Source organism: Pogona vitticeps, chromosome 3 (assembly GCF_051106095.1).
Source record: "Pogona vitticeps strain Pit_001003342236 chromosome 3, PviZW2.1, whole genome shotgun sequence".
Taxonomy (NCBI): domain Eukaryota; kingdom Metazoa; phylum Chordata; class Lepidosauria; order Squamata; family Agamidae; genus Pogona; species Pogona vitticeps.
The window spans coordinates 185,696,320-185,709,933 of NC_135785.1; the positions used below are offsets into that span (position 1 = coordinate 185,696,320).

A 13,614-nucleotide genomic window follows, 5' to 3' on the forward strand; every position below is an offset into this window, starting at 1 on the left:
TCATAATGGGCCTCGACACGAGATGGATTGGAATTTGGAAAGCATCTTTTCCTGCCGAAGTGTAGATATGGTAGAGAAAAAACAAGAACAAAAATCTTCTTCATGTTGAGGTCGATCCTAATGGATTCAACATAAATCGAAGATCGTGGCAAAGCTGGTAGCTATAATAGAAATGAGTCAAACAGATTGATTAGTCAACAACATAGAAGTAAAAAGACCGCTCAGTTTTGCAGTCCTACCTGCAGTTCTGCCGGTCAAGGCACTGCCTCCCACATGTCTAGGGGCGGCGGCTGGTAACTTTGGGGTTGAGGCTTTTAATGTTCCCGGAATGCCGTAGGCGGATGGGAACATCTTCAGGCTCTTGCAGATGTCACAGCGCAATGACTGTGTCACCTTCTAGAGCCTGAGCAGGTTATAAAGAATAACAACTTTTTTTTTTCCTGGCTAAAAAGCCATACACCAACAAATGGCAGGTCCTAACCTGTCAGTTGCTTAGACACTGGTTTTCAGGCATATAGAGCAGCAGTGCACTCGTGATGCACCTGCAACAGTGCCTCCTAGTGATGTGGGAGGCCTGAATTGTAAGGGTGCACAGGAGCTACCCACAGGGTTGGCACCACCAAACTCCATAAGTGGTGATGATAATCCCCCATGGCAGAGGAGTAAATGGCTACATGGCACCCCAAAACAAGTAACAACGCCAATTAAAGAACTCCTCATCTGTTAACAGTAAAAGAGTGCGACCATCTGCGACAACCAAGAGGGGTATAGGAAGATTGCTTGGAAACTCTTCCACCCCCACCTGTGACTCATGTAAGTCCCAATCCTGAATAAGGAAAACCGTCCTGATGAACAGGGGAGAAGACTGACCTAGCACGAGCCTGACCAAGCACAGGCTCAACAGTCATAGAACGGAGAAGGCCGAATGGATTAACAGCAGGTTCGGTCAAAGCTGCAAACATTGTGCTACCGAGTTTGAGGGAGCACTACACCTGTGAAGCCTATGTGGAGGCATAAAGCACTCCATAGCCCATGGGTCAGGACGATGCCAGGTAGAGCGGGATGGTGATGGTGGCCAACAGCTCATAGCTCCTATCCCAAACAAAAGGAACTGGTCCTACGCAACCTTGTCAGTGTGTCAGGACCTACCTGAGGAAAATTCTCCAGACTTACCAGACAGCGGCAGGGTTCTCGGGTGGACCCTTGTGAGTCCTTTCCTTATGAGCCTATGCGGGCACTGGCAGCTGAGAAAGGGCCGCAGGCTACTTTGTGAGCCAGCCCATTGATAAAGAGGGCTGTTTTGTGCCAAATTAACAGCCACCTGCAGGTGCTACCCCAGGCAGGAGTATCACCGACTAGCAGGGGTAGTGGTGGGAGTTGCTGCAGCCCCCCCTTCCAGAGGCAAACTAGGGCTGTGAAATGCTGCCAGAAAGCTTTTGCCTCGTCACTTGGTTTTGGAAATAGCAGCCACGTGAACAAGGCCTCTGATAAATCAGGCCCAATATACCAAACACCCAAGGGCGTTATCCGAGACAGGCAAAGCACTGACATGCAGGGCTAGCAGCAGGAGCTGAAGGGGCCCATTGCATCCCCAAAGGGAAACCCAGGCCTTACCTTATGTCGCAGGCACATCTGCAGACTCGGCGTGCAGCTCCCTCCAGAAGTCGCAGCTACATGAGCAGGCGCACGAAGGAGGGTTGGTGTGCAGTACTCACACACAGAGGCGCTTCCCATGTCAGGAGGAATCACTGACAGTCAGGGAAGGTGACCGGGGCAACAGGAGGCCCTTCTTCTCCAAGGGACAGGGCGACAGAGCCCTAACTCCTGCAGGGTCCCTTGAACAAGCCCCTTGAAACAATCATCCATCACCAGTCTCTCTCATGGTTGCTCATAGAGAGGGTGTGGTGAGACATGCCTCCTTTTCACTCTCCTCTCCTCATGAGATAGAGAGACTTAAGCTCCAACTCTGGAACGTCAAATGCCCGCCCTCATGTAGGGCTAAAAGGGCCACGGCCGGACTGGACGGTAGCGCAGTCACTGAATGGCCAGTTGGAGCAGAGGCTATAAGGTGATCCCGGAGTCCGTGCAGGTAGAGCTGACACGTCGTCTCCTCAGAGGCAAATTCGCTAGCCTCTGGCGAGGATTCCTCTGTTGATGTAGACTTAGATTTTAAGGACTCCTTGGTATTGTCGGGTCCCCTACTGCGGCCTGCACCTATCTGGGTAAGATGTAGCTTACTCAGGCAGAAAATCATTAATGTGCCTGAGAGTCAAAATGAGTAGGCCGAAAAAGGCGGGAAAGGAGAAAGAAGCAAACAGTTGAAGTGTGTGTGTGGGGGAGGGTGGTAAGCCAAGTAGCTGGCAAGCAAAAAAGAAAACAACTCACGGGGGATCATAGATTAGATAATTGAGAAGGGAAAGAATCCAATTTAGAGGGAAATAGCTCTATGCTCTGTAGAACTTTACAGCACGGCGGAAAAAAGGAACTGAGGGGAATCTTGGGTGGGAGGAGCTTGTGCCTCATGGGGGATCATACCATAAAATTGTTACTTTTAGCTCTGGAATGCTCCGAGAATGTCAGTGCAGGCGCAGACTAAACCCATATGTGTGTATTCACAGAGGCCACGAAGAAGAATTTAGGTTTGACTTGCAGCCGGAGAATCGACTTACAGACCAGAAAAAACCCAAAATGGAACAAAAATGGAATAAAAATGGCCGGTTACGGCATTAATTGGTTTTCAACGCATTGTAGGTCAATGGAGACTCGACCTACAGACTTTTCGACCTGCAGCCACCGTTCCAATATGGAATAATTCCGTAAGTAGAGGGTCCACTGTATCTTGACTACCCGCTGGCGTATGCGGCGGAGGACTTTTAACGGGACCTGCCTTTTCATCCAGGACCCTATTGATATGACCTTGGTATCAACACTTTGAACCCTTTTTTTGCCAGCTCTGCCTCAGTACCACGGATGGTGTGACATCACGCCCGAGGCTGAAGGGGGCTATATATCAGAGGATTACTCCTCGTACTCCTACCTCATTCTCCGAATAGTGAAGGTACTCGAGCTTGACGTCGAGGTGCCTGCAGTTAAGAAAACAGATAAGGTGTATGAAGACATCACTCAGGAACAAACTCCTCCAGTACACCTCTCTGAACTCACGAGAGAGTCATGGTTTAAACCTATCAAATTCTAAGAAGGATTGAGAATCTGTATAAAGTATATGAGACTCATGCGGATGCCTCTTAAAGCACCCTCTTCCAAATTCTTTTGTTGTTGACAGCACTAAAAACAGGGCCCAGAATCATTCTGCTACTCTTCTCCTTCTGACAAAGAAGGACATAAGTTGGATGTCCTAGGCTGCAGAATATACTCTCTTAACTTCTTTTGTCCTCAGGGTGGCCAACTATTCGACTGCCATGGGCGCTTATCACCGCCATTTATGGAATTTGGCACTGCCCATTCTGCGGTAGGTCGAGCTGTCCTGGCTTCGGCACTTCCATGATGTCCCTCCTCCTGGTAAGTGAGCTTGCTAGTCACTCATTAGTGTGCATTCACAGAGACCATGAAGAAGAAAAAGAGATTACCTACCTGTATCTCTGGTTCTTCGAGTGGTCATCTGTGAATTCACACTCCCCGCCCTTCCTCCCTGCTGTATGTCACGTGTGCCATTGCATGCTGTGCAGTGGTGGTCAGTTCCATGGAACTGAAGTATTCAGTGCTGGGGGCGGAGTTATAGCCAGCATGGGGGAAGTCCCGGCACCATGTGCTCGGGCTAGAAAGTTCCGAGGCTGCTCCACGCAAACGTGGATTAACCCATTACTGTGAATTTACAGATGACCACTCAAAGAACCAGAGTTACAGGTAGGTAACCTCTTTTTTTTTTTTTTTTTGAAGGCAGCTGATTTCTGAAGTGGATCAGCAGCTCTTGTCTGCTGCCAATTGAACCTATCAATTTAGGGCTGATCCACAAAAGGAAAAGGAAAAAATAATTCAGCAGATAAAATCATTTTAAATTGCTTTAACTTTTAGAGCATTATATAGAGTCTATTCAAGCTTTTTTGAAATCTTATTCATCCATTTCTTAGAGCAATGCTAACCTTTAAAGAGTAGATAAATTGAGTAGTGTAGACAAAAATACCATTAAGATTTGCATCGAAATGTCATTGTGGCACAAAGTGGCCCAAAGCAGGAACTTTTAACTTAATTTAAATTAAAGTTAATTTAGCTCGTGAGTTTTAGCTCTTTGAGTTTTTGTATAGTGAAAGAAATAGCACCATTTGTTTCTTTACTTATCCAACAAACATCTGTGAATGACAGTCACCAGTGCAGTATCTCTTTAATATTAATATAAGAAGGAGCTGCGATATGATTGACTAGTCAGTGGATTTCTACTAAAGGGCCTGATCACACAGTTCCTTTTTCCTTCTTTTAAAACATTGATATACTGTATTTCTGTGTATAATATGTGGGAAGTAAGCTTGTTCACATGGCTGTCAGTTCAGTCGCTACATTTCTTGCTGTTTGTACCAGTTCTATGCTCTACATATGCCATCTCATATAAATCTATTCATTTGCTGTCCTATTTCTGGGTCCTCACTGCCTTAAAATATTATTTGATTTTTAAAAATAATTTGTAAGTGATATATCATTATTTTCCTGTCACTCTCAACTGTTAGTCACTGTGCAATCTGGTGGTATATGTCACCTGCAACCCTGCCTTCCTTTTTTTAAATTGTCACTTCCCAGTTCCTTTCTCCACTTTGTTTTTCTTCTCGCCACTGTTCCTTCTGTCCTCCTCTCCTGTTTACTTTAGTCACTCATCCCCTTTTCCTTATTTTCCTGCATATCTCCTCCTCTCATTTCTTGGCTTTCATTTTTCTTTTCCCCTTTGAACATCATTGGGAGGAGAAGCCAGTTTTAAAAGATCTGCAAAGTATTGTTAAGAGCAGGTTAAAAAAAGAGACAGATGTTAATGTGACGACCCTTTCTTTCTCCCCTGAAACAATTCCAAGTAGGAAATGGCCCCCTTTCTGCTCAAGCCCACTTTCCCCTTTCCTTCCTTAAACTCACAAGTGAAGGGAGGCTGTCTTCTCAGCAATGTATTTGTGGTGATGGTGTTGTTGTTGCAGCTGCTGCAAGCAATTTATAAATAAGCATTTTTTTAAAAAATTAAAGAGTACAAGCACAGTGGCCAAAAACCAAAATATGCCAGGAAGATCCATGGATTGACCAGGTGTGCTGGCTCCCTGGAGAATGGATTAGGGATATGATGGAAAGATTGGCATATCTTATAAAACCCGCAGATGGATATCCTTTCTTTTCATCCACATAAGAACAAATGACACAGTCAACAGGTAATATGAAAAATCACATCTGACTTTGAAAGTCTGGGAAGGAAACTCAATGATTTTGTGGTCCAGATAGTCTTCTTATCCATCCTACCAATACTCAGAAGAGGAATAGAAAGGGAAAGGGAAATATTCCAAATGCACAACTGGCTAGGAGGATGGTGCCAATGTGAGGGATGTGGATATTTGGAACAAAGTTTTCCCAGCATGAAGCACGTTATCAGTAAGGTTTTTAATTGAATTGGAAAGTAGTGGGTGACAGAAGTTCAGAGATAAAGATAAATGAAGGCTTACAAACAATAAGAGGAACAGAGCAAGCAGCTCTAATGGGTTCCAAAAATAGCCTTCATTAAAAAATATGAAAGAAGCCAGGACACAAATCACACAATCGCTAGTGTCTGTATACAAATGCCAGGAGTATGAGAAACAAACAAGAACTGGAATTCTTAGTTCAGGAGGGTAAATGTGATTTGATCAGAAAAACTGAAAGTAGGTGGGATTATTCCCATGCCTGGAATATGGCAACTGAGGGATATAACAGTAGTTCAGAAAGAATAGAAAGAGGTGTGGAATCTCACTGTATGAAAAAAAAATACATATTCCTGCACAGAAACGCATGAGGATGACCTTGGTTGTCCCACCAAGATCATCTGGATTTATATAATTGGAGTGAAAAATAAAAGGAAGCTGGTAGTTTTCTACCAACTGCCCAATCAACAAGAAGATAAAGGTGAAACCTTTGAAAAATTACAAGAATTTCAAAGAGATATGATATAGTAGTAATGCGAGATTTCAGTTATCCTGCTATCTGTTGGGAGGCAAATTCTGACAAATATGGCCCTTCCAGGAATACCCGATTTATATTGCTGATAATTTTCTCCTACAAAAAGTGGAGGAAGAAATTAGAGAATTAGCTGTCCTTGACTTGATCCTAAACAGTAGAGATGATTTGGTAGAAAAAGTGAAAGTAAGGGGAACTCTGGGGGAAAGTGACCATATTCCACTTGAGTTCTTGATTTCAAAGGATGCAAAAGCGGGGCATAGCCATTTTGTACACTGGATTTTAGGAAAGCTGATTTTAATAAGCTCAGAACAATTATAAGTTTGGCAGGAGATCCTAAACAGAAAAGGAGTACAAGATGGGCAGAGGTGCTCAATTCCTATTCTAGATCAGTCTGTTATTAAAATACAGTCTATCATCTGAGGGAGAGGAACCAAACACACAGTTACAAAAGGGGAGGATACTTGGCTCAGTAATACTACATGTAAGAAAGATCTTGAAATTTTTGTAGATCACAAACTGAATATGAGTCAACAGTGAGATGTAGTTGGAAAAAAGCTAAATGCTATTTTAGGATAAATTAACAGAAGTATAATCTCCAAATCCTGAGATGTCTTAGTTCCCTTCTGTTTGGCACTGGTTAGCCTCAACTTGAGTACTGTGTCCAGTTCTGAACACTGCATTTCAAGAAGGATAGAGACAAATTGTAGGTTCAAAAGAAGGCAACAAGGATGATCAGGGGACTGGAAACCAAGCTCTATGAGGAAGGACTGAAAGAACTGAGTATGTTTAGCCTGGAGAAAAGAAGAATGAGGAGAGATATATATGATAGTGCTCTTCAAATACTTGAAAGATTGTCATACAGAGGAGTGGCGGGATCAGTCATTCTAGAGTGCAGGATACATATTAATAGGCTCAAGTTACAAGAAGCCAGATTTGGGTTGAATATCAAGAAAAATGTCCTCTTAGAGCAATATGGCAATGAAACCAAGTACCTCAGGAGGTGATGAGCACTCCAACACTGGAGGTATTCAAAAGAATACTGTACTTTGATTTGGATTCCTGCATTGAGGAGGGGGTTGAATTTGAGGGCCTTATAGGCCCCTTTCAACTCCATTATTCTGTGATTCTGTTATCTGAGCTGTGAAGTTCTGCATTATAAAACTTCCATTTAAATAGAAGGGCGATATTGTATCTGGGTGGTTCTGACATCTTTCATGACAGGAATGTTTTTTTGCTCAGTTCCATGGGGATAGTCACATTGCTCTTAGCGATGTGCTTATGGAAGATGGCTTATAGAAGAAAAGTTTTCTTCTGAAATCTGCACAGTGAAGATTAGCCTATCAAAGTAAATCAAAGGAGCTTTGATTTTAATTCTTTTTATGTCTTAGTAACAAAAGATTCCCTTTTTCTGTTTCTGTTATTGCGTAGCTCTGAAGAGGAAGTTTCTTTTTAGCTTTAGCTGTGAGGAAAAACCTATAAAAAGAACAAAATATGTTTTTGTGTTACTGCACTATCAGGGTTCCCTGATATCACCTAACACAACACAACTTTAACCATGTCTAAAGCAGCATGTTTGCACTGGCAGGTTTTAGATGCCCAGAAAGCAGAAACATTTGATTCTTTCAGAGTTGTGAAGGATTCCAAATGGGGAATTCATAATTCTAGTGTGGGTTATTTTTAGGGCACCTCCATTTTACACTCTTGTTGAGTGTAAATAGTGTAGCTACATCCAGTGTCACATGATACCATTGTATGAAGCTTTGTTTGAAAGTATCAAATGAACAGGCTGGATTCTTGTTCTACACTTCACTGTTTATCTACAGTTGTCGCAGTCTTTAAATTATCTATGTTTATGGCTAACTTTAAATTCCCCAGAACTCTTCGTATAACACTCCGCAGATGTATGTTTTGTATATGCAAACTACTATACATATAGCTGGGGCATGGTATGATAGAACCTCTTGTCCTCAAAGTGTGGAAACACTTAATGTCCTGTTTTAGTGATAGGCAGCCTAAAAAAGTTGCAGATATTATTTTAAGCAAGAGATTTATGCAGTGCTTAAAGTTTGTCTCTGTTTTGCAGGCCAGATAATGTTGATGTGGATCCTTTGGGCAGCCAGGAGAGAAAGTGAATTCCAGTGACAGCTATGTAAACTACAACTCTGCAGAGGCTCAGAATCCTTGTAAAATGGAGGAACTGTATAAGGACACGCAAAATCTGCCCATGGATGTTACCACCTCACCCTCAGCTATAGCTAACAACAAACTAGAAAATGGAGTTGCCCAGCTAATAACAGCAGAAGCGTGGAATATAAATTCATCAGACTTGATGAAGAAAGCACTTTCACCACTCGTAACTGTCCCTGCTCCATCCATATTGACACCACCAGCAGAATCCCAAAGTGGGGTTGCGCTCAAAGTAGCTGCTACAGTGCTTCAGCCAATTTGTTTAGGGGACAGCCCTGTGGTTCTACCAATACACCTGCAAGTCGCAGGAAGTGCTGCCCCTCAGATTGCTCCTAATAGTAACACTCCATATGTCATGACCACTCAAGGCCCAGTCCCACTTCCTGTTCTCCTAGAGCAACATGTCTTTCAGCATTTAAATTCTCCACTGGTGTTACCTCAGAGTTCTCCCTGCGCTACCAACCCGATGCACAGTAACCTTTTCCAGGGCTCATCTGCTCCAATGGGGCAGCCACAGCTCATGGATCAGAAACCTTCCAACTCGCCTCCGGAGTCTGTCTTGCCTCCTGTGTTTCAGACCCCAGGATTTGCTGCAGTTCTACAAGATCTCTTTCCCTCACAAGGCACCTTAGGTTCCTCACCCTATCAGCCACCTCCAGATTGCTCTTCTGTCCCCCCTCAGGCCTTCAGTTCCCCATTGTCTCCATTGGTCCCTCCTGCCACACTCTTGGTACCATACCCAGTGATCGTTCCTCTGCCAGTTCCTGTCCCTATCCCCATTCCTATCCCCATCCCAGTTCCCCACAGTGCGGAATATAAGGTTAGTCCAGACTGCCCTAAACCAGCTGCTTCGTTCATTTTGCATTCCTGCAAAGAAACCCAGACTCCCTTGGAGAAAGAAGAAACAAAACCCTTTGATTTCATGCACCACAGAGGGCTTTCACAGCTGAATCGGCATACTGTTATTAAGATGAGTAGCGAGAATGAGGTTCTGGATCTGTCCATGAAATCTGCCCCTTTGCTAAAGGAAAGTGAGGATAGTGCTCCACTATTACCTGAGGATGGTGCTTTGGACCTGTCAATTGCTTCCTGTCGAAAAACAGGCTGCAACGATACAACAAGCGCTGGTCGCTCTGGGCCCATCATGGACGGCATGGCTCATTCCACAACAAGTAAACTTCCTACTGCCGTTTCACCTTTTGTCCCTTCAAAACCTCATGAGAGTCCATCAAAGGTTGAAAGCAGAGTGGTCAGTAGCAGCTCCTCTGAACTTCTGAGACAGCAGCCTAAATGGTTGGTGGATCAGACGAACATAACAGCCTGTGAGCCGTCAGCTGGCAATAACATTGAAATCGTGAGCACTTCACAGACGGCCAAAGTAATAGTTTCCGTCAAAGATGCAGTACCTACTATTTTCTGTGGCAAGATTAAAGGCCTCTCGGGAGTTTCTACAAAAAACTTTTCCTTCAAAAGAGACATGCCCCAGGACTCTGTTCTGCAATGTTATGATGTAAAAAATCAGCCTGAAACCCGGGATAATGCAGAAGCTCTTAGGAAACCTATCAAAAACAGAAATGTCAAATTAAAGAAAATGAACTCACAGGAGATACATATTCTTCCCATCAAAAAGCAGCGGCTTGCGGCCTTTTTTCCAAGAAAATAATTTATGAAGTTTTGGAATCTTTTACAGTATAATTGTTATGAATAAAGAGATGCACTTCATTTTAAATTACATTTAAATCTTTAAACTATCTTTAAGTTATTTGGAGGTGAAGAACTGTGGTCTGGGCTTGGGTGGGAATGAGAAGATGGGGCGGCGGGGGGAATAGATGTATCTTCCCAATGTAATGGCTTCCCACCCAGCCCCTCATTCTAACTTTTCATTAAAAGTAAAATTTAAAAACAACATATTTTTCAAGTGGATTGCACATTTTGCAGCTTTAATGGAATATAATGGATGAGTGATTCAAAGGGGTAAGAGCTATTTTCACTGCCATAAAGTGCTTTGAAGATGTAATGTTGAAAACGGTGAGTAGAATGGAACTTTCAGAATAAATGTATGTGCTCGCTTGTTTGTGGTATTTTATATTTTTATATTATGTTATTCCTGGCTGTTAAACTAATCCAGACTAATTTGAATTCCTTTCCAGCTTCTAAACTGATTTTGAATTTATTTCCAACATTTTCACATTTTGGTCCTTGGTGCTCCTCCTTACATGATGCACACTGGCAGTGCTTGCTCAGACAAAATAAACGGTATTCATATGGCCATTAAGGCCTTGTTTTCATAGTCTAGCAAAGATACATTTTTACTGAGCTCTGGGAGCAGAGGGAAATGCACCCTTTTTTTAAAAAAAATATTATCGGGATTACTCTGTAGCTCCAAAGAAAGTTTGCTTTTGCCATTTTATCTTCACTGAATCAGTTGGAGAAGCTTCTCCATGTTGTTACATGCCTTTTACGTCAGGATCGTTTCACATCAACAGAATTGAAAGACAGCTCACTGGGATCAGCCTGCAATACACTGAGGCAAGGTCCTGTTGATTTGTACTGCTTGTTCAGTTGTCCAGATAGGTGCAAATAGGTGTTGGGCTCTTTTCAACTCATATGTGAAGAGACATACAGGACTCCTTCCAGGAGCATAAACCCTGTGCACTGGAATGGGCCAATCTCTGGCTTCCCCATTGGGAACTTACAGTACTCCATTTATGTTGCCTCAAGTTACTGGTCTTTGGGCTTAAAGCTGCTTGCCCTGTGCCAGCCTATACTCCGCATTAACAGAGTCAGCCAATATACCTTCTCCTACCCTTTGTAATGTGATTTTTGGATCCATTTTCAGCTGTGTATCTTGACATGGATAGGATTCTTGAATTAGTAAAGAAATCAAGTCATGTGCTCAGTTGTGAGCAGTTCCAAGGACTAAGATCATGTCATCCCTTTATTTCATAATCTGTAGTGTTTCTGGGTGTAATTCATATGCTGGTTATTCCTTTGAATCCTTTAATAGCTTGAGAGGAGGTTGCTTGAACAACTACCTGCTCCATTTTGAATCTAGATACTTTTAAAGGTGACTTTAGAGCCTGCTATCTAAGCAACAGGGAAGCACATCATACAAAGGGAGTTTTTACTGTGGCAGGACCATGTGCATGCTGTTGCCTCCCATGGCAGATTAGATGTTCTACTTCTTTGTCTGTGTTAATGTTTGAAAATATATCATTCCCACCAGACTTTTCACTGTGCCACTGATTATAATGTGATGTTTGCTTTGAAATCTAACTGTATTTTATGTGTGTATATATTTAATTATTTATTTTTGTGTTGTGCTGGTTTAGTGTTTAGGTTGCTGTTGTATTTAATTGGTTGTAGTATTTTGGTTGTCCTTTTAGTTGTTTTGAATGTCTCTTTTAGAAAAAGTAATCTCCCAGCCTCTGCCTATAATTGTTGAGAATGTCTGGAGAACAGGTGAGGTCCCTGAGGACTGGAGGTGAGCATCTTTTGTCTCCATTTTCAAAAGGGGAGGGGGGGAAAGGAGCTAGTTACTGACTGGTCAGCTTGACATCGATAGCATAAAAAGTACTGGAACAGAAAATTAAGCAGTACGGTACATCTGTGACTTCTTCAAAAATGCTGCTGTTAGATCGCTCTGTAGGTGGCCAACAGGGTATACCCAAAGGGTGCTCACCAATAGTTCCTTGTTATCCTGGAGAGATCTGCATGTGATCTGCAAGCGATCACTGCAGATGGTGCCAACAGCCACGAAATTAAAAGGGTGGGGTGCCAATGAAGAGGCATGCAGTCAGTTTTGCCTCATCATGCTCTGCAATTTTGTAAGGGGTATTGAGATGCACTTTGTGGATTGTGCATTAAGTGCCTTGGAGCTAAATGTGTGTGCGATCCAGATTTGCCAAATAGAGTAAGCTCGGAAGTTACCTTTAACAGAAGGGCCATCTCTGATATAATTGTACACATGCACATGTTATGCATATACATGTGCATACCCAGACAATTCCTTCTGAGGTTGTTAAAATGAGTACCCAGCTTGCTGGGGGGGGGGGCAATGTGTAGCCTGCGTAATTAACTTGTAAACCGCCCAGAGAGTGCTTGAAGCGCTATGGGGCGCTATATAATCAGCACGCTTTGCTTTTTGCTTTTAGTATTTCACTGGGCCTGGTGACCTACCCATATTCAGAGCCTGATCAGATTACTTGAACTTCCATGTCATAAACGTATGCACATGTTATGTCTGGTTGAGACACCATGGGTTTCAACGGGGAAGGATGAAGTACAAATCAAATTCATAACTTCCATCTCCATCACTGGCAGCTTGGGACTAAATAGTTATTTGCTTAACTATAACTCTGCCATTGTAAAACACTTTAAATCTGTTAGGCACCCATTCGCCTACTTTCAATTAAGATCATCAGTACCAGGCCTTCTCAATTTCTAGAAAGTACTGACCTTGAGATCTGTTGAGCTGGAGAAGATCCTTTCCTTCAGTAAGCAGGATCTAGTGACAAGACAGCCATTTCAATGTCTCAAGAGCTGCAGTATCTTATGCATACATGTTTTGTGGACTGAATCTAACGATAGCCCCAACACTGGCAGTCATTTGCTACCATAGACTTACTGAATCAGTGGGACTTAACTTACACAAGCATTAACTTGAGAAGCCCCATTCATTACGTGGGTCTCATCTAGTTCAAACTAACTACTGGATTTAGCTGTAGGGTGTAGGTGTGTGTGAAGTTTTTCAAAGGTAGGTCTATAAAACAATGCAATCCAGGTGTTTGTGAGCTCATGTGTTCATATGTGTTTCAATGAAAAGACCATCTAATTCAGGGGTAGGCAATTCATTTCTATAGGGGGCCACATGAAAAATCTGATCTGTGTTCAGGGATGGGTAGTAATAAGTCCCCATTGGGTGAGGCCCTGTGGTGAACGAACTACAAGGCCGACATAGTTAACTGCCTAAACATTTTAGGAAGTTAACTATGTGAGTGTTGTAGTTCATTCACCGTGGGGAGGGGGAAGGAAAAAACCTCCAACACTGAGCTAACTCATCTGTTCTCCGTTCCCCCACAGCCTTCCTCTCCGATTGTCTTCTATCCTGCGCAGGCGACGTGATGCATCATCACGTCGCCTGCGCAAGGATCGCTTCCGGCCTCTTGATCTGCGGCTCAAGAGTAACAGTCAAAATTCGCAAGATCCCAATGTCAGATCTTGTGAGGTTTTCCTTACTGCTGTGCTGGGTGACCAGAGCCGGAGCTCCGGCTCACTCGGCAGCGACCGGCG

The 13,614-nt window shown here is 43.2% G+C and overlaps 1 protein-coding gene across 3 annotated transcripts in view; it reads left to right on the plus strand.

Moving 5' to 3' along the window:
• Positions 1 to 10,228, plus strand: part of RAI2 (retinoic acid induced 2) — a 50,225-nt gene extending 39,997 nt beyond the window's left edge. For all 3 annotated transcript variants that reach the window (XM_020789163.3, XM_078390415.1, XM_072994329.2), the window contains exon 2: positions 8,219 to 10,228. In XM_020789163.3, the coding sequence (XP_020644822.3) occupies positions 8,324 to 9,985 (1,662 nt within the window). In that variant the 5' untranslated portion in view covers positions 8,219 to 8,323 and the 3' untranslated portion in view covers positions 9,986 to 10,228. The remainder of the gene's footprint in view (positions 1 to 8,218) is intronic.
• Positions 10,229 to 13,614: the final 3,386 nt, after the last annotated feature.